Consider the following 19,332-nt stretch of genomic DNA (forward strand, 5'->3'; position numbering starts at 1 on the left):
AAGCTAGGATTTGATGATCTAACTTCCCTATAGGGGTTGGGTTGTTCTCGCAGATACGAATTTTCCGTTATGTTAGGTTCTTGTTCGTAAATGGATGAAATTGGCTTTATTGTAATTAATTTATTGTAGCAAAAGTGTTTTTCAGCCAGATTCTTTTTGTTGTGTATATAAAAAGAGCTTGCAGGATATTGGCGATCCTCTCTGTTGGGTCAATCTACTGTGGACCTCGATATGCACCAGATATCGATTTAATGTGGACTCTTCGACACTCGGTTAGCTAACGATAGAGAGGGAGTATAAGGAAAAATGTTGGCAGAACGCAAGAACACTACTATGTTGCTATAGAGCGTCCGTTCGCTCCACATATTCTATTGCACATCCTCAAGGCATATATCTCAGAGCGCGTATCGGGCATATACAGGTTCGCCTACTCGTTCATTACCAGTGCCGTCTAATTCATGTCCAAGTGAGTCTGTTCCTTTTTTTCGTTAACCTTTCCGACCTCATTTTTCCCTTCTTTACCGATAGCGTCGCGTGCTTCTATAATCTCGACTGGTATTCACTTCCGGATGTTTCCATTCGCCTTCATGATTCAGCACTCGAGTGTATATGGACTTTTTTTACAAGTTGCCGACGTAGGTTGACATTTTTCATTTGACTTAGGCGCGCACTGATAGAAATACCTGATTGAAATTTTTTTTATCTTCTTCTTTTCATTAGTCTGATTTATGTGTGTTGGTGTTGCACTTTATTCCGCTGCGTTGTCGATAGTAATCTGTTAGATAATATGGTCTGGAATTTGATACTACTTTGTTACTATTTTGTTCTTTTCGATTTTTGTGCTGCTTTGGATTTATTGCTCCGTATTGCTCCTTGAAAATACTCAAGTGTGTTACTCCTGGGTACTCCTGGTACTCTAGTTCCAAAACAAGATTTTTGATTTCGTTGATAGTTGTTACTTTTTGAAGCTAAACTTTTGATTTGTTGGGAGCTATAGACACGAACCTCGCTACAAAATCGAGTATGATACTAAACCTAAAATGAAACACTACTCTTGATGATTTGTTTCGGTTTACTTTTTAGTTCTCGTACAGCACCTTTTCGAACCTAAACTATTCCTATCCACTTTTTAGTTATAATTCTAAATTAGAAAATTAGCTGAGAAATATAGTTTGCAACTTTCCGTAGAAAGAAGAAAGAAATGACGATGGCGCGGTAATCAAGGTGCAATAAAAAAAAAATCTAGAGGATAAACTGAAAATTAGTAACAGATTACAGAATGAAATCAGAATTGAATTTTTCGAAAACTACAGACATAAAACTGGCATTATTATTTTGTTCTGCAGTAATTTGTGTATCGGGACATTGTGTCTGGCGGCTAGGTGATATCGAACCGTTACAATGTGTATATGAGAGAATCTCTCTATCTCTTAGGTATAAGCATTAAACTAGCTATAAGTGTATTAAATTATATAACATATATATAGTGTGCATATCGAAACCATATAGTCTTTTATCTGAATTTTTTCACCCCGATTCTTCTGTTATATATAGATACACGAGGCTGCTTAGGCGTCGCATGATGCGTTTTGCTTCAACCCGCGCGGTATTTACGAGTACGGAAAGAGAAGCGCGAGTCGTTAGTTAGTTGCCGGTCTCGAATTTACGAGCAAAGAGTATCGTTGGAGTTTATATTCCTTGGCCGTCTTGCATCGACGAGATCGGTATTCCTTAGCTCAACGATTTTGCCGGCTCACTCAAAACCTCTTTGTAATCCTACATACTGTCTTGAATTATCAACGCTTCCTTTTAAACCTATTATTACAGCAGTGAAACCATTTTCTCTCAATTTTTTTTTTTTTTTTTTTTGCTTCTTTCAAAACGGAGAACCATTTTTAATCTTGGTATTTAATATTCGTGTAAGGATTTTTTTATTCTCACTTCGCAAAAGCGAAAAGCTTTTGTAAATAGCAAACTGGTATAGGTGCTTGTGGCAATTTCGCCGAGTATTGGTATCCTACATGAATGTGGTATACAACTACCGAAAATAGTGAATAGTGCAACTGTACTGAAATAGTGCATAAAACATTAGATTTCGGTTCTTTTGGGAAAAATTCTGTCAAACATGGATGAATGCAATACATGAGTGCATCGCGCAGATATTACCGTTCGATCGACTTGGAAGATCCTGTCTGACTTGAAAATAAACCGTTCGCCTACTTTTAGCATATCTACGAGCATATCCCAGGCCACCGGTTTTGTGCCACGATGTAGGTATGTAGAGCATGCGTTTGCGTATACGCGATATGTCTTGCGGTCTCCTCGAGTTACTCCCACGAATAATTTTCAAACGACTTCTCTCAAACAGACAGTTTGTTCCCTCCACTTTATAGTTAAGCTTTTATGTATAATGTTTTTTTATACTCGCATATATATATATATATATATATATATATATACATATACCAATATCAACTTCCGCAAGGGAAATATATCGTTTTTAATAAAATCAAGTTTGCGAGGTATTTTCCCTGTGAATACCAATGGCATTCACATCATTTCCGAGTGAATGCATCTGGAACCAATTTGTCGGACACAGTTTTATGACAGTATTTAAATTATGAATTCTTAATATCCTGAATCTAATGATTTGTAATTAATTTTTAGTTCCATGATATTCTTTTCCGGGTTTATATGATTTCTCTGTTTTTTATGATGGTGGTAATGATAATGATAATTATACTGATAATTATGACAATTTCCCCTTGTGATAATTTAACGACTATATTTATGATAGAGATGAGATGCTTTGAGCTGCAAATTTTATTTAGCAGAACTTTGTGTTATTTTCCTGATTTATTTTTACCTCTTATCTAAAATGAAGATTAATTGACAATTGTTCTGCTAATTTTGATTTTTGTTGAATTTTTGTTGACGATTTTACAATCGTCAACAAAAATTCAACAAAAATGAAAATTAGCAGAACGGTTGTCAATTCTGTTTGGACTTGGACGTTTACCACTCAAAAGTATAGTTTTCGAACAATGAATTATAATTTAAAAGACTGTTAATAATATGAAAGAAGTAGTAATTTAAATGATAAACATGTAACTAATTCAAATTTAGAGAGCATGAAGTGGAATGTTGGTAGCACATTGAAAGGTGAATAAAACATAGGGCACTTAAGTGTTTTTCCTCTTTGGTATTACACAAGAAATCACTTTACTCATTCAAGTACAGTTTGAGCGTTGTCATTCGTTTCCTCGAACGGTTTTTGTCTACTAAAGTTTCACTGTTTAACATTTACTGCTGTATAGTGGTAGTATTATATCTATATATATATTGAGAGTAAAGATGTGCGCACAGCCTCTCTCTCGTGAATGCCTGTATCTTTAGAGATGGACTGTTACTACTGATTCATCCCATATTTTACTTCCTGGTTTTACTCTTATTCTCATTTTCTGATTATTGTATTTAAGTCCGGTAACTCCTCCTTGTAGAGGTGTTATTTAATAGGCTGACCCGTTTATAATGCAAGTGAATTATCGTTTAGCAGATAAGACTACTCTAACAACTCGGATCTTATTTGAGATGAAAATGTCATTAAAGGGTGTAATTTGTAGATTTTTTTAAACTGAACTTATTTATATTTTGAGAGATTAGGAATTTAAGGATGCCCGTGTAGAAATTTAACCATGACCCAAATCGGGGCCAGATCTTTTGATCATTGTGTAGGCCATAACATGGCCCGATCTGGGAAGGTGTTTCATGCCATGTTATGGCTTAATTATGTCAATTTCTACACGGGTGTACTTAATTGCTGTTTGGAAAATTGGCAATTTTTAATGTTTCCCTTTTCTTTCTGTTACAGGTGAGTTGTTCTTCTACATTTTTGTAAGTAGTGTTTTAATTTTTAGCTTTCTTATCTTTTTTTATAACATGTGATTTGAAATTTTGAAATCCGAATTAAAAACCTTTGCCATAAAATCATTGACCGTTAGGATTATGACAGTGACCCAAGTTCAGATGTTTAATAAGAAAAATTGTCCCTACCTTGGTTCGTGGATCGGTGACCAATTCAGTAGTATGCAAATCGTCACTGTCAAGTGATGCACTGCATGGATCTCGGTAACGTCCCGGACAAGCACACAAAGGTTGGGTAAAATTCAACCTCACATAAACAGCATTGCAAACTTGTTGTACTGCACATTCTGGCAGTAGATAAATATGTTGATTGTGTGGATAATAATGATACTTGGTTGGTTTTGCTAAAGCGGCACTAGCACCTTCTGGCAGTCGAACACCCGTCTGAAACAAAAATTAGATCATAATTAAACATTTGCTTTAACTTTTGAAAACAAGTTGCAAATTTGGGAAAAAGTTCCCTCGTTTTATATCAAGTAGCATAAAGTTTGACATATCTGATCAAGTTTGAGAGCACGGAAGACATAAAGAGAAGATAAAATTTATTATTTTGCTTGTAGTTGAGATCTTGGGTTAAATGTTTCGAGACTCCTAGAGTGTTTATAGCGGAAAGCCTCCTTCTATTCGAATACATATGGCCAACTGAATTTCCGACAGGGGGCGTATGCTTTCACAGCGATAAACATCCGACTGCTATATACAGTGAGCTTGGCTCTCAAAGTGATAATGCCATTCCATTGAATTAATGCTTTGCCCTACACCTTCCACAACTAAGAATCATTCATCATTTTAATGATCCCAATCCGTAAAGTTAATAATCCAAAGTGTCGAATTATCGACACGGGGTCATCTGTAGTAGATCTTGGTTTAAAGTCTATTTGCCGATCGTCAGACGAAATTTAAGAATTCGACTATTTTTAGTTCTAGCGACAAAATGAATATTTATAATTAAATTCTTCCGTGTGGGAAAAAGTAACATTCCTTATTAATGAAATTATTTGATGAGAAAATTCAATTAAACCAACATGAAATGGGGGATGATTTTCAAGTCGGTTTAGAGGAGAAAAAAAATGTGTTATTTATACGAGTAAAACTGGTTCGTTACAAACCAACATGTTGTTGATTCAACAAATCTCTTCAAGTCAATTAAATACTAAAATATCGTCTCAAGACACGCAATATAGATTTTGCACCGTTTACATTATTTTCAATTTATTTAACTTCTGATTTATTTTAATTGTTATTTACTTTATATTCTCACTTATTTAACCGTATATCGTTTCATTTAAATATATAGTGAATCTATAGGGTTTTGCAAAATTTCTATAAAGTAATATGCAAATATAGCGTGACTTGTTTACACTAAATTTCCATCCAGTGAAATAAATATTTAACTATTTCTAAATTTTGATAAATTATCCGAATCAGAGTTTCAACTTTTATTATTGATCGAAATTTCCATCAATATTTATTTTATTAGGTCCAAACCAATATTTTCTACTTTAACCGAAATAAACTGTAGGAAAATCAAAATTAGCAAGAGCCTATACGTTTGTCGTTAATTTGTAAGTCAAAATCAAAGTGTCAGAGAAAAAATCTCTCACTTTAGGATAAAATTAAAAACTTGGAACTCTTAGAACTCTTGGAAAAATGGAGGGAACAGTAGAATTAACGAAGAGATTCTAGTTGAGAAAATATAGAATTTACGAAGTGATTCAACTGTTAAGGATGCAATTAAGAGTAATAAACGGGGAGCAATAAAAGATAAACGTATTTCGTGGTTGATAATAATTCGTAAAACAGCGGGATAACCAGGAGCTATGATCGTGTGGTCATGGCAATCAATATAGACTTGCAATTCTAATATTATATGATCATTTTTTGTTTCCTCTTTTTATTTTGAAGGAGAAGTTTTATCGTGATCGTACACGATTCACTTTTGTAAATCGATATACATAAATATAGTTTGTGGTTTGAAAAAAGAAGCTATTGACACAAATGGCTTCTTCTTCTTCTTCTTCGTCTTTCACCAGGGCATGTTTAGAGAAATCCCTATGTAAGTAGGTATTCATGCCTTTCTGAGTTATGTCCATCTTCCTCTGAAATTATAGAAACCCAACTGACAGACAATTTCCTGCGCTAAAATGAAAGCATATTTTTTCTACTCGAATAAGTGAAAAAGAGTTAATAACTTGTTGTATTGTGAATTTAAGAATGCTTTTTCGTTCTAAGATCAAAAATCCAATTTTTTTGGTTTATAATAATTAAAATGCTTTTGCAATTTAGCCAGAATGTGTGTTTTTATCTACATTGTAATTTAATTTATGGTTTATTTGTAAACTTTGTTTCCTGACTTGTTCCTGTGGTTTAAAACACTCATAAATTTTCAGTCACGAAGAGAACTTTCAATCGTAAATTCTTATTGGTTTTAAGTTTAAATTTATGATTCGGTAGCAAGTGAGTCTTTTGACTTAGCACATGATGATAATTAAATTGGGAGTTCCGAAAAAAGAAATGCCTCCAAAAGTAAATTGTATTGTCACAATTATTCTGACTTTTTAAAAGATCCCTTCATTTTTCATCTGCAATATTCGAATCATGCGATAGACATGTTTTCAAGCAACTTTGCGCATTTAACGATCCTCGGTATTGCTTTTATTTACATAATGATGAATTCCTCTTCGTTCCAATAAAGAAAATTCGTTGTTGCGCCTCACTACTTCAATTATGTGAAAAATTTCACAAGCCTCGTGTATTCGTGATTCAAAGTACACGTTCCATTCTTTATTTATTATTTCGATGTAAATATTTTACTAAAAAGAAGTTAAGAGGAAAAAATATCTCTACCCTGAAGCAATGTACACTTAATGTGTCAGTTTGCCTGTGTCAGTTTTTATTGGAATCTATCATTTTCTTCTTCTTTCAATTCACCTGTCAGGAAAGTTATTTTTGATCATTTAATTATTTTCTTCTTTATTATACAGTTAAAATGTTTTACTTTTATTATCGTTTCTCAATTGTTATTATTATACATCTTGTCTTACACTTTTTTTTAAATAAGGTAATGGCAATATAAGTGCGGAAAACATTTTTTTAAGTAGTTGAAAATCAAATTTTTAGACCATTATAAAATTATTTGATTTTATATGCAAACCTTAAAATTTTTTTAAATTTGTAATTGAACTTAATGTCGATTTTTTTAAAAGTTTATTATCCTACACCTTGAGTTTAATTGAGCTCAGTAATAAATTAATTTAATTTTTTGTTGGTAAAAAATAGGAACGTATTAAAAGGTAATAAACCAGTAGTAAAGTTAGATGATTAATGAAAAATGTTATAAATAAGCGTTTATTGATATTTGTAAATTAGGCTTAGAATTTTTTATACCTTGTACCGTTAGATTAATTAAGTTCAAGTCTTATTTTTTTTTGTTTGACCCAATTAGTTAAAATTTTGAAAAAGCTTTCGTGAGTACAAACATTTTATCACTCAATCGCCAAAATAGTAAAACATTAAAGTCAACGATCAATTCAAATTTCATAAAAGGTCTTAATTTAATGACAACTTGGCAATATTTTTAAAGATATTAGAAGGAGTTTTAAAATTATTAATTAGCGTTCTCATGAGTAAATTAACTCCCAGTTTTACGCTGATTTTAACGAATCTTCCATGAGAATCACTAAATTCTCTTTATACCTTGGAAGCCAGACATGAGCGCAGCAATACTTCAAAAACTCAACGGGTGGTTTCATATTTTATGCATTCTAGGAAGCTTCAACTCACAAGTGAGCAAAATCGTGTACTTGTCTTTAAATGAAAAAAAAGGTAGAGAAAAAAAAAGATTAATTTAATTTACAATCTTGAGATTAGTAATACTTTATGTAAAGAGAAGAAATTATTACAGCGAGTTACACCTTAATTAAAGAGCAATGCGCACACCTTCTTAATCATATTCAATGTCAGTTGTACATACAAGAAAATGCTCACTGAAAAATCAAACACGTCTGACTCGAAACGAAGAGGTGGGGGAAGTGAATATGTTCTTGGTCGAATAGTTTCAAATTAATCTTTCCCTTAAGTAACATGACAATTATCAAGGAAGTAATGTTTGAGCCAATTTATTAGTCTGCTTTAAGCCATCACTTCAGTATATTTTCAAATTTCCAGTTATACATCAGAGAAAGAGAGTGAGAGAGCAGAATCCTTATCCTTATGGTAAATAAACCATGTTCTCGTTTATTTTATTACGTTGTAATTAAAAATTTACCATCTATTAACACTTTCAGTAAATTCGCAACGAAATTTTGTTAAATTGTAACTCTGGCTATTCTCAAATAATTCAAGAATATGCAAATTCTAATAAAAATCCAAATCAAATACCGTGATAACAATTTCGATAGAAATAGATTTTTAGGTAATAATAATTCCATATAATGTAAAACAAGAGGATAGAGTAACAACAACTGCATTTGGACCACTTGGTTCCAAAATAGCAAATCCAAAATGCAACAATCGAATTCTCAACTTGATTTAAAAAAAAAGTATTTGTAATTTACACAATCGAAAAATTATATTATATGTTAGACCATTTTTAAGTGTCAACGTTTTTGTCACCTAAATTTTATTTGTAGTTTTCAAGTCGATTTTGGGGAATAATAATTTTTTAGATATATTTAAATTGTGTTTTAACTAAGAAATTATTTCCTTTTATCTTTGGTGAAGAAACGGTTAAATATCTTCTGCTAAGAATACGGCAATAAATCACTAATAATACCAGTATCGAGAGTGAAGAGTAAGTACATAATCTTCATCTCCTGAAATCTTAACTTCACGCGATCTATAAAGTTCACAGGGTTCATACATAACCTACAGCGTTAAAAAACCGGAAATGAGAATAAATCGTGACTCTAATTGCAATTTGTCTACAAGTAATTTCTAAAAAAAAAATTGTTCTCGTTTAAAGGTCATATCGAAATATTTTACGCTCGATTGAGTAGAAATATATTTGAACTTGAACTTGAGCGTTCGGAGAAACCGGATCCCGGAAATTCCTGTCTCGCAGCTGATTACATTAGCGGAACACAGGATTTACGAAAGTGAGTTGGTTGACTTGAGCGTCAAGGCCAGGACGATGACATCGAAAGTTGAACGTTTCTCACGACCTTGTATATATATATACACTCTTGAACGACTACTGGTTACATTTACAAGGTTCATTCTACCCTATCGGTAGAGTGCGGTGCACACCTACATTTACATTTCAACATCTAGTCATACACGCGGTCTGCTTGACTCCCTCGCTGACTGAGTGCAGTTAAACAACTCACATCATTGAATTCACGTGATCAAAGTCGCGCGCGTTCGTTTATGTATTTATGCATGGTTAGGTATCTGTGTATTGTCTTTGATGACCTGTACATTTTGCCAGGGAAGCCGGTGGAAAAAATTCGGGATCTCACTTTGTGGAGGGGTTGAGGATTTCCAAAAAAGGATTTTTTGGTGTTTCGGTCTTTTAGTTAGATGTTTGGTCATTGCTAGACGTTAATATATATTTGTGACAATTCATATCTTAGACTTCAATTGGCAACTTATTGTGATTGTAGTAGAAGTTCGTCTAAAAAATATCGCAGACTTCGATCATTCAGTTTATTTGTAGTCTTAATTTGTCTATATAGTATTGCAGACGAAAAGGAAATAGTAGAATCCCAGTTAAATTTTCTAAAGAACAGCTTTTAATAACCGATTCCCAGATATGAATTTAATGAAATTTTGTCGGCTTGTTTCGCATAAATATTAATTTATGCCTTCATTGTAAGATATATAAACTCCTGCAGGAGGAGATATTGAATAAAAAGTAAAGTTTTCTTGTTATTCATGTTTGATGAAATTGTTTCCTCATCCGCTACCATATCTGCGCACCCTTCATTGCCAATGATTTATTGCAATGCAAATTTCTCCAACTAAACAAATCGAAGAATAAAGATGAATTTGTGAGCGAAATAAATGTACGACTTTAGAAAAAAAAGTTGTTAGAACAGAAAAGTGAGAAATGCGAGAAGTCGAATGAAAAAAGAAAATCCAAGAAGGGAAGAGAGATGAATACTCTCCTCGCGGAGTGACTTCCTGGAACGTGAAGCTATGCCACCGGAACCCCTATACTTGTTGCTGGGAGCAAATGGTACCTTAGCTTGGACTCGTTCTTCCTCGATTCTTCCATAGAGCTTCTTTTAGTTTCCTTCTTGACCCCGATGATAGTCGAGTATCCATCACTGGTATGCCGCCAATGAGATTCCACACTGTGAAATCCGATCGCCCTGTATCCTCCTCTATCCCTCTTCCATTGGTAACTTCTTTTTCTATTTCGATGTCTTGTTGTTAACTTCCGCACGTTTCTGATACCCGGCACGAAATGAAAATGACCTTACGATCAAACGTAATATCGCACGTGTTCTGCTGCGACCCGCCGAACGTTTGTCCGCCTTCTTTACTCCATTATACCGTTGCTTGGCGATTCTTTGTTTTCGAGAGAGGGCACGACCCCGAGAGAGAGCCACAACTCTCCGCATGGCGCATTGGTCTACATTGGTCGCTCTTTGGCGCCAGCGACCTCCCCAATGCAATATGTATATGTATTGATTCGTTACACTCGCAAGAACGAAAGATGAAATAGTTCTTGTTCATTGATGAACATCACGCTTCTTTTGTTTCGAGCAGACAATTTTTCTGTTTTACACGAACAAGTTCGTACCGTTAATGCCAATAACAATAGGTGAATGTAGTACAGGTTCTTCTTTTATCAGTGAATCCTTTTTCCTTACAAATACCATTATGCACCTTAATGTGTAGGAAAGGAGGTCGTTTTCTTCGCGTATCAATAATAGTTTGTTTCATCTTGTGCAGATTTTAGAGCATTTTGTGAATTAAAGAGCAATTTAATTATCTCCTTACAAAAACTTATTAAATATCAGTAGAAGAAAAATGGGGAATTTTTTGAGAATTAATTTCCCACCATCTAATGAATTCTACAATTCCAATCTGTTGTTACAAAAGCTTATTAAAGACCAGTAGAAGAAATATAAATGCTCAAATAGTAATAGCAATAATAGAAATAGTAATATGAAATTTTCGTGGATTTTCGTGGATTTTTTTGCACTTAATTTTCCACAGTTTAAACAATGTGAAAGTATCCTGTAAAAAAAAGAGCAGGACAGGTTTATTAAATTACCAGTTAGAAAAGTAACAGTCCGGAAAATAGATGGGTTACTGACGCTTTAACGGCTTTTCTCCGTTACATTGATGGCTAAGTGTATGTATTCAGTTAATTTGACTGCTGAAGTGGTTTGCATTATACGTATCGAAGGTGTAGGTTACGTCGTCCGTTACAGTTTTTATTTTATTTTCCAAAAGCACCAAGGGCTTATTTAGATTCAAATGTAACGTTTTGATGCCAAAAATAAAGAGTGTAATAAAAGTTACAAAGTACACGGTTCGACACAATTAAACTCTTTATTCCTCATCATTTTGCACTCGAACGATGACTACCGTTGGAAAAAAAATTTATACTGGGTTAACCCATTGACGCGTGAGAAAATCGTGCAATCGTATCGCACTACATCGCGTAAGAGATGAGCCGCGCGCTAACTTGTACCGATGTCGGAATTTCTCACGTACCAATAGCCATTTTATCTTTACGATCTGCAGTAAACATGCCAACAATATCATCTCGAGTTTAAGATAGAATTCTTACCCTCATATCGTCAGTGACTAATATTTAAAGTCTTCATTATCGTTTACATTTAAGAGTTATTTTTTATGTAATGGTGGTAAAGAGTTTTAGCTCGGCAGTGAAACTCGGTGGTTTGCGATCGTCGAGGTTAAGCTCTCCTCTAGCGAGAAATAGACACTCAGGCTGTAGACGCAAGTTTTGGAAATTTTTCTGAACGTTGGAAGAGTTTGACGACTACCCTAACTAATCCGAACAGTTTCATAAAGATTTAAATCTTCTTTCCTAATTAATTAGTAATTAAATATTTTGCATTAAAATGTTATAAATGCTGCTCAACAGTTTAGCACACAATGCTGTTTAAAATTCAAAAATATCCTAACAGTGCCTCTCATTATTTTTATATACACATATTGTTGTGCCTAGCACCTGATCAGTTAAGTTCAATTTCATGATGATCAAGTAATTATGTAAAAATGAATATAAAATGTTAAATGCAAGATACTTATCTTAATTACAATATCAAAGTATATAATGTATATGAAATGATTGATGTACATGTATACACGCTGGCTTGAGGAATTAATTCCATGCTATAGTCGATAAGAAATCTTACAATGTTTTTTCATCGTATAGTTTTCATTTCTTTTTTCTATACCAAATGTATTTTTTAAATTTTCGTGAAATATTGCACGAGAGCTTTGCCTTGGTTGGTAGTAGCGGATTTGTCAGACAAAGGTGTTGGATTGGAAAATAAGAAGAAAAGCGTTTGGTTTATAAATAAAGTGTGCGCGATTAGTTACGTAATTTGTCATTTCATAAATTGCAACGGTAATGTTCTGTGGCATATCCGCGATACACGTGGATATCCTACAAAGCGATCTAGCGCGCGAGTCAAGTCTGATATTTATGATCTTGAAGATCATTAAGATCCGTAAGATCCAGCTGGATGGTCGTTTGTCCTCTTTGAACATTGCCCACTGGAGAACGTTAATCGACAACCCGCTATTCGGTCTTTCGAATCCTTATAAAGGCAATTAAATCGACAAGGGATCTTCTCTTCCTGCCAAGACCTTTGACTGAAAAATACTTTTCCAAGTTTCATCAGATTTTGATAAGATTCATCCCTACTGTAGAGATCTTGTGATGCATCTCTTTGAACTTGAAGTATTGAGACCCAGACGAACCATAATATGACCCATCCCTTTACTAATGCTGTAACTCTTTCCGGGTAAGAAGTCCAAATGATTAAAAATTTTCAAAGCAAAAATATTCTGGATGTTCAGTTATAGCCATTCTTCGAAACTAGATCTTTAGTCATAAATCTTCAACCGAGGGGTTATCCAAAATAAATTTTTTGTTCTACAATGACGTATAGAATAATGTAATGACTGATTCAATTTTGCTTTATTGAAATAAGGCAAGGAAGTTAAACTTGATCCTAAAGATTGAGCATGTAATGCGTGACAATTTTTATGTAATTAAAATGAAAACTTCCGACTTTGCAATTTTTAATTTTTCCGTCCATTGTGTCACTTGAATGCAACATTAGTATGATGAATTACGAGAAATACAGACAACACCCACATGGGAAAATAATTTACAAGGACATTTACAGCGTAAAAACTGAGATAAGTTCTAGCTGTACATCCACTCCAGGCAACTCCAGGATAATTATAATTAGTTATAGGATAATTAGTATTTGAAAATTGATAGTAGCCATCCATTGAATACTTATTGATACTAATTATACTTTTGAACAATGGTAATAAAAATTGTATTTTTCTTGACAAAAATTCTGATTTATATCTTTAATCCCAGGGGAGTATATAAATACAGTAAAAGTAATGCACACACCGATCGATAGTAAAGGTGTAAAAATTGCAGAGATTAACAAACCAGAAGACAATGGAGCATTAGTTAACAGGGTAGGATTAATTATAGAATACCTTTGGTGAGTTATCGTTTAGGTGCTCCTGAGACAAAGTGTGTTAATTACAAGAATCTACTTGACCAGATGGTTAATGAAAGTATGTAGTTGCCAAGATATGCTTATAAGAAGAAGGAAGGTGAACTTGGTTTACTCGTGCTCCTATAATTATTATTAGTGGTACGCCTCACATACTTTAATGCATATTTGAAAAGAGAAAAGAAGTAAATTAAATACTTTATGCTTATAGTTTACTATCTTCGAATACCGTCCTTGGGAATTCAATAATGCTATTAGACTGGGTATTTGTGATCCGACTTTTTAATCTATTATCTCGATTCTAAATTGAATGAATAATCCTCCGCTTGCAAATAAGATGATCCAGAATTCGCAATTCACAAAAGAAAATTTCCCCCTTGTCTTGAAAATATTGTCGATGAAAGTATTACTATTTTGAAACGATGTTCCATAAATCGTTTGAAGAGGAAGTCTCGCGTGATGTGGGTACGACTTTGGAACAGCGTTCGCCATGCAAAATCGACACGTTTTCGCGAAGAGCTATGAATCACTTCGTGACATAACGTGTTACTGAGACAAACGGAAACGTAAATTCTCCTGTCGTGAAAACGGGAGATGTGGTGCGAGAATAGAAGTACGAAAGTACAAGCAGGCGTGAGATAGGATACACTATATATATATATATATATGAAGGTAAGCAAAGTAGTCGCATGTTACCTACATCTGGCGATGTAAACGATTAGTTTTCTTTTCCCACTGTACGGTGCGCTCGTGTATCGCGTATCGATACCAAGCACGACTCTCTGGATCGCGGGCCCGCTAAAAGTCAACGGTCATAGTGTCTGGGTCAAATTGAACATGGAATTTGTGGAAATTGAGTCCCCATGATAAATCAACATATTTTTCTTTCGAAAAAAAATTTTGTAGACGATACTTGTTTTGTGTGACATGTCTCGTGCAAAATTGTCTTTTTGCACAACTCTGTGGAGTTGGATCTGTATATATTCGAAAATTCGAGCTTAATATTGAAAGGCACCTAACGGGGAATCTCTTCCTTTCTGCAAAAAGAGTTTTTACAAATAATAAATTCTAATAGAAATCATCATGTCTTGATATTATGTTTTAAAAAACAAATTTTTCTGTTTCAGGTGAGTTTTCAATAATACAGCATCGTATAAAAATCTGTAAGTAATTTATTAATATTATTACTATACCCTTGAGGTATCTCTGCGTCCATCTGGAATTTAATATTAATTGAATTTTTTTAGAGTTGAATTTATCATATTTTTTCTTCGCATTAATTTCATAAAAGTTGTTTCATGGTATTCTGTCTATAGTTGTCTCGTGCGGTATTTAATGGCGTGCATCTCCCATTGTTCGAACTGTCAATTTCGCTTAAAATGTCTTTCTGTCTTTGAAAGCGAAAGATATGAGTGATAATTGGATGGCATTTGAAGCACTCGACAACGTGCGCACACCGGTAAAACCGGAATTGTTGTCTTTTCATGATTGTGTCTTTCTTTCTCTCTTTCTTGTTTCCACTTAACAATCAACTAGAGCCTGAGGACTGTCTCCGCGCGGTTCGCCTCTGATGATAATCAATTACACGATACTCTCGAACCTAAGCTTGCACTGGTACTTCTAACTTCGTGCATTAGTCAGTTAATTATGAGAGGACTGAGTTTTGCATTAGCTCACGAGCTTAATTATTTTATCATCAAATTCAATCCTCTTCATATAACTCTATGTTAAATTTTTAGATTAAAATGTAGCATGCTATATCAATAACTTCAGGATTTAATTAATTAAGAATATTTCATTTTGCTTGTAATTGATTTATTGATTCTGTGAGTGTTGTTGCCACAGGAGTTATCAAATATATTCTTATTACTCTCCTCCATTTTTTGCTGCTCTTAAAAACCCTTGGGAACACTTTCTGGACTCGTCACCTCAACTCTTGCTTTAAAAACATAGATCTCCTATACCAAACTCAATTTCTTACGTTAAATACTGAGTTCGAAATTTATTTTTCAACATCATCTTTCCAAATGTAAAAAAATATTTATTGAAAAAGATTTTTCTAATTACTAAATTCAGTTTCCAGATAATACATAAAAATATTTTTAGAAATTAGAATTGCAAGGATCTAATTAAATTAAAATGAAGATGTTCTTTTTTTCTTTTGTTGTAAGCTGAAGATTTTTTTATTTTTATAAATAAATGACATCTAACGAGCGTGAAGGCCTTAAATTTATTATAATAAGAAAAATCTTTGATTACCCCATGGCACGGTTTGGATTATGCGAGTCGTTAATCAAATGGGACCGGCGGCGGCGTGTTATATTATCATCATCAGTCCCGCGGCCGTGCGCTGTGAGAATTTCTCGATCACTTGTGGAAAGACGGAAAAAAATTTCTCGAAATTATTTCCTATCCGTATACGTTACACAGCACAACAGTTCTTCGGCGTGGTATTAAACTATTTTTATTTAGTATTATACATTAATATTGAAAAGTATAATTAAAAGATATTAAAAAAATAGGTTTAAATAATTAAATGAATTTGTTTATTCTCTGTTAGTAATTAATTTTGAAGTATTAGAGATGAATAAACACTTTAGGAGAGGAATATACAGAGATTGGTTTAGAATGAACAGTATCTGTATACCTATATACAGTAACAGTAGATACGAATGTAGTATAAGGGTACAAGGTGCATTTTTGATGATATCATTGCAAAGGGTTAATGACGGTAAAATTACATTGGTAGATTTGTCGAGTCGTTTTCTATATCAGGACCCGGTTCACCTCATTATTCTCAAGTTCGTGGCGGAAAGGAGAAAAAGCTTGTAACTGGCAAGCGAGCCAACATACGAGGCAACGCGAATAGATAATCGCGGCTTCTCACAGGAGTAAACAACGACGATCGAAAGTCGTATCTACAACGCCGCAGCTGAGGGTCGAGCCGCGCGGTACCGGTGCTAACCTAATCACTACCACCAGCCAACATTAAACTCTTGTTCATCACGAATAATTAATACTCGCCTAATTGCTCCAAGTTTCATTTTCCTTTTTTCAACTCCAAAACGATTAGGGGAATATTTACATATTATAACGAAGCGTGCGAAATTTATTGAAATCTTATATATAGTTGAATTTATGTAAATGTTACATCAAACTTACACCAGATATCTTGAGTGTAAAAAGAGAAGAAGAAAAAAAAATTATTCGCGTTTGCTTCCTGCCGTTAGATGCACCGGATATTATATTCAAAGCAAATTACTCGTTTCATACAAATTGCAAGGCATCGTCTGGTGGAGAGAAAGAGAGCAAAAAAAATAAACACTAGGAACTACTTTGTCGATGATCATGAGTTTCTAGAATCTTCACGCAATTTTATAACCCTACGAACCACAATGGCTCAAGGCGTATTTATTACTCGTTTTTGTTTACTTAATTTTAACAAAAGTTTTTTCCACTTAGTCATTTACTCAAGTTTATGATTACTTCGAGATTTAATTTTTTCTTCTAACAATCAGAAATATTTTGCAAAAATTGTTTTCGTGTTTGAGTGTTGTGAGAAGATTGCAATTTACAGAATAGATGGATTATTTACTTTTCTTTTTATTATTCGAAACTTCCTGGTTCTAATTATTTAATTTTCGCATTTTCCTTTTTGGTTCGGATGATGAGGGGTTGGATATTTTATTCATTCTTATTTGTTTTGTTCAACCTGTATGCAGTTGATGGCGGGCCTCTTGTGACTCTTAACAACAAAATTACAGGATCTAATAGTTAGTCTGCAGCAGATGTCATACAAGAAAGTGTTTAACAAATTTTTTTTACTGGTAATTTGTTGATGAAACTTTTAACAGTTAAGGAGTAGTGAACTCTAGGTTTTCCAGGTGAAAATCTGAGCTAGATACAAAAAAGATTTTAATTCCTGGCTTATTTAATCGAGGTCTAGATATTACAGAAGAAAGTTTGCAACAAATTATTATTATACTGCTTGTTAATGAAAATTTTAACAACAGTGCTTAAAATGCGGGAATCGGTGGAGTCTGAGATCATCATTCCTTAAATTGTTGATAACACAAATTCTTTGACGCAGTAATAGCGATCAGTTTTCAAGCCAACTGTATTATTTATCAATTTATTTATATTTTTTACACTTATATTTATTTTATACCAACCCTGCATAATCTTAGAGTGCGGAATCCAAGTTATCTGTGAGCAGATTTCCCTAATGTCCCCAGGCAAAAAAAAAATATTATTACAAGTCTAATATATGATTCATTGAATAAAATTGTGTAATTTTACGTCCAATTAACGACGTTACAAGTGTGAAGAGAATCAAGATAATCCAATTAGGCTCGTAGACAGGAATTCTTTTTGCTCCCTTCCCCTCTTTGAGTGAGAAAATAATTGTTTGTTTTTTTTCACACGAAGATAAAAAATTTCCTTATCACAAGTTTTTAAGTTCTTGCCTCGTGAAGATATGAGTCATTATATTCTTATTCCTTTTCCTAGCGTAATGATAATTATTTACTGATTAAACTGACAAGCGAAAATTGCTTGAAACTGTCATACACAATAAGAGAGAACTTTGATTTATATATTTCTGTAAACTTGGAAATATTGAAATGCGAAATCCAAGGTGTCTGTAAGATTTCCCAAAAACAAAAACTAGAATTCGAATAAAATAATCTGTTTATCTTTAGAGATTGTAATAGTAAAATTAGATCAGAGCAATTGACCAATTATTAATTAGCCTTTGCTAATTTTTGTTTGTCGATGGAAATTCGATTAATTCGAGAGCAGGCAAATTGTCTCGAATAAGGCTTTGACATCCTGTATATAGTCGCATGGTTCAAGTGCAGCAGCTTTAACAATAAGATATATGATAGAGATAATGCAGTACTATTTCATCGTGTAGCAAATTTATTGTTAATTATTTTCCGCCATGCGAAGTACTTGTACTCTCGTCCACTAGTTTTTCCCTGTTGAATTTTTCGAAGTAATATATATACGTTCCTTCCTCTCATCTCTCCGTAGATTCTGATCTTTTCCAGTTTCTCTTTTAACCCTTTTATAAAAGGGGATTTATTCTGATAATTGAGACTTCTCAGTATCATCACAACGTGTAGACGCACGGACATGTATTGTTGAAATTCAACTCATACACACGTTATAAATACTTAACTAGAGAATTTCATGTCCACTTGAAATTAATTACTGAACTAATTAACAGCATCATCAAAGGAACTAATAGTACCTTCTTTATTGCTTGAGACAAAATACGTTAGAAAGTGTGCACTCCTGCTATAAATATATATCTTGAGGAGAGAGTGGATGAGTATATTTGAGAGAAAAACGTTAAGCCCTAGGGTTAGTTGTATATATCATTTCTAGCTTAATTGTGCAATTAATTTAAAAATGCAATTTATAATCAATTATTTCTTTGTAACGTAGCTGAAAATTAATACTCTTGAAACTTCGTGGACCGTAACGTGGACGTTATTAAAAAGCAATCTTTAAAATTAGCAAAAGTAAGTAACAATAAGGCACAAGTATGTAACAATTAAGATTTGAAGCAAATTTTCAAGTTTATTTTTGAAAAATATCTGTCTATCGAAAACATATCGAAATTCATGTAAGAAAATGCTTCGTTCCAATTGTCAATTATCGAGATTACAAGAGACACTTGTTAATTATTTTTTAGACTTTGGTTAGCGGA

The 19,332-nt window shown here is 33.4% G+C and overlaps 2 protein-coding genes across 3 annotated transcripts in view; one reads left to right on the top strand and one right to left on the bottom strand.

Moving 5' to 3' along the window:
* Positions 1-19,332, top strand: part of LOC122506195 (elongation factor-like GTPase 1) — a 131,443-nt gene that overhangs the window by 18,212 nt on the left and 93,899 nt on the right. The window lies entirely within an intron of this gene.
* LOC122506196 overlaps positions 1-19,332 on the bottom strand; it is a 57,499-nt gene that overhangs the window by 10,924 nt on the left and 27,243 nt on the right. For both annotated transcript variants that reach the window (XM_043618246.1, XM_043618248.1), the window contains exon 3: positions 4,054-4,308. In XM_043618246.1, the coding sequence (XP_043474181.1) occupies positions 4,054-4,308 (255 nt within the window). The remainder of the gene's footprint in view (positions 1-4,053; positions 4,309-19,332) is intronic.

The sequence above is a fragment of the Leptopilina heterotoma genome, unplaced genomic scaffold, assembly GCF_015476425.1.
Source record: "Leptopilina heterotoma isolate Lh14 unplaced genomic scaffold, ASM1547642v1 Lhet_397, whole genome shotgun sequence".
NCBI classification, from domain to species: Eukaryota; Metazoa; Arthropoda; class Insecta; order Hymenoptera; family Figitidae; genus Leptopilina; species Leptopilina heterotoma.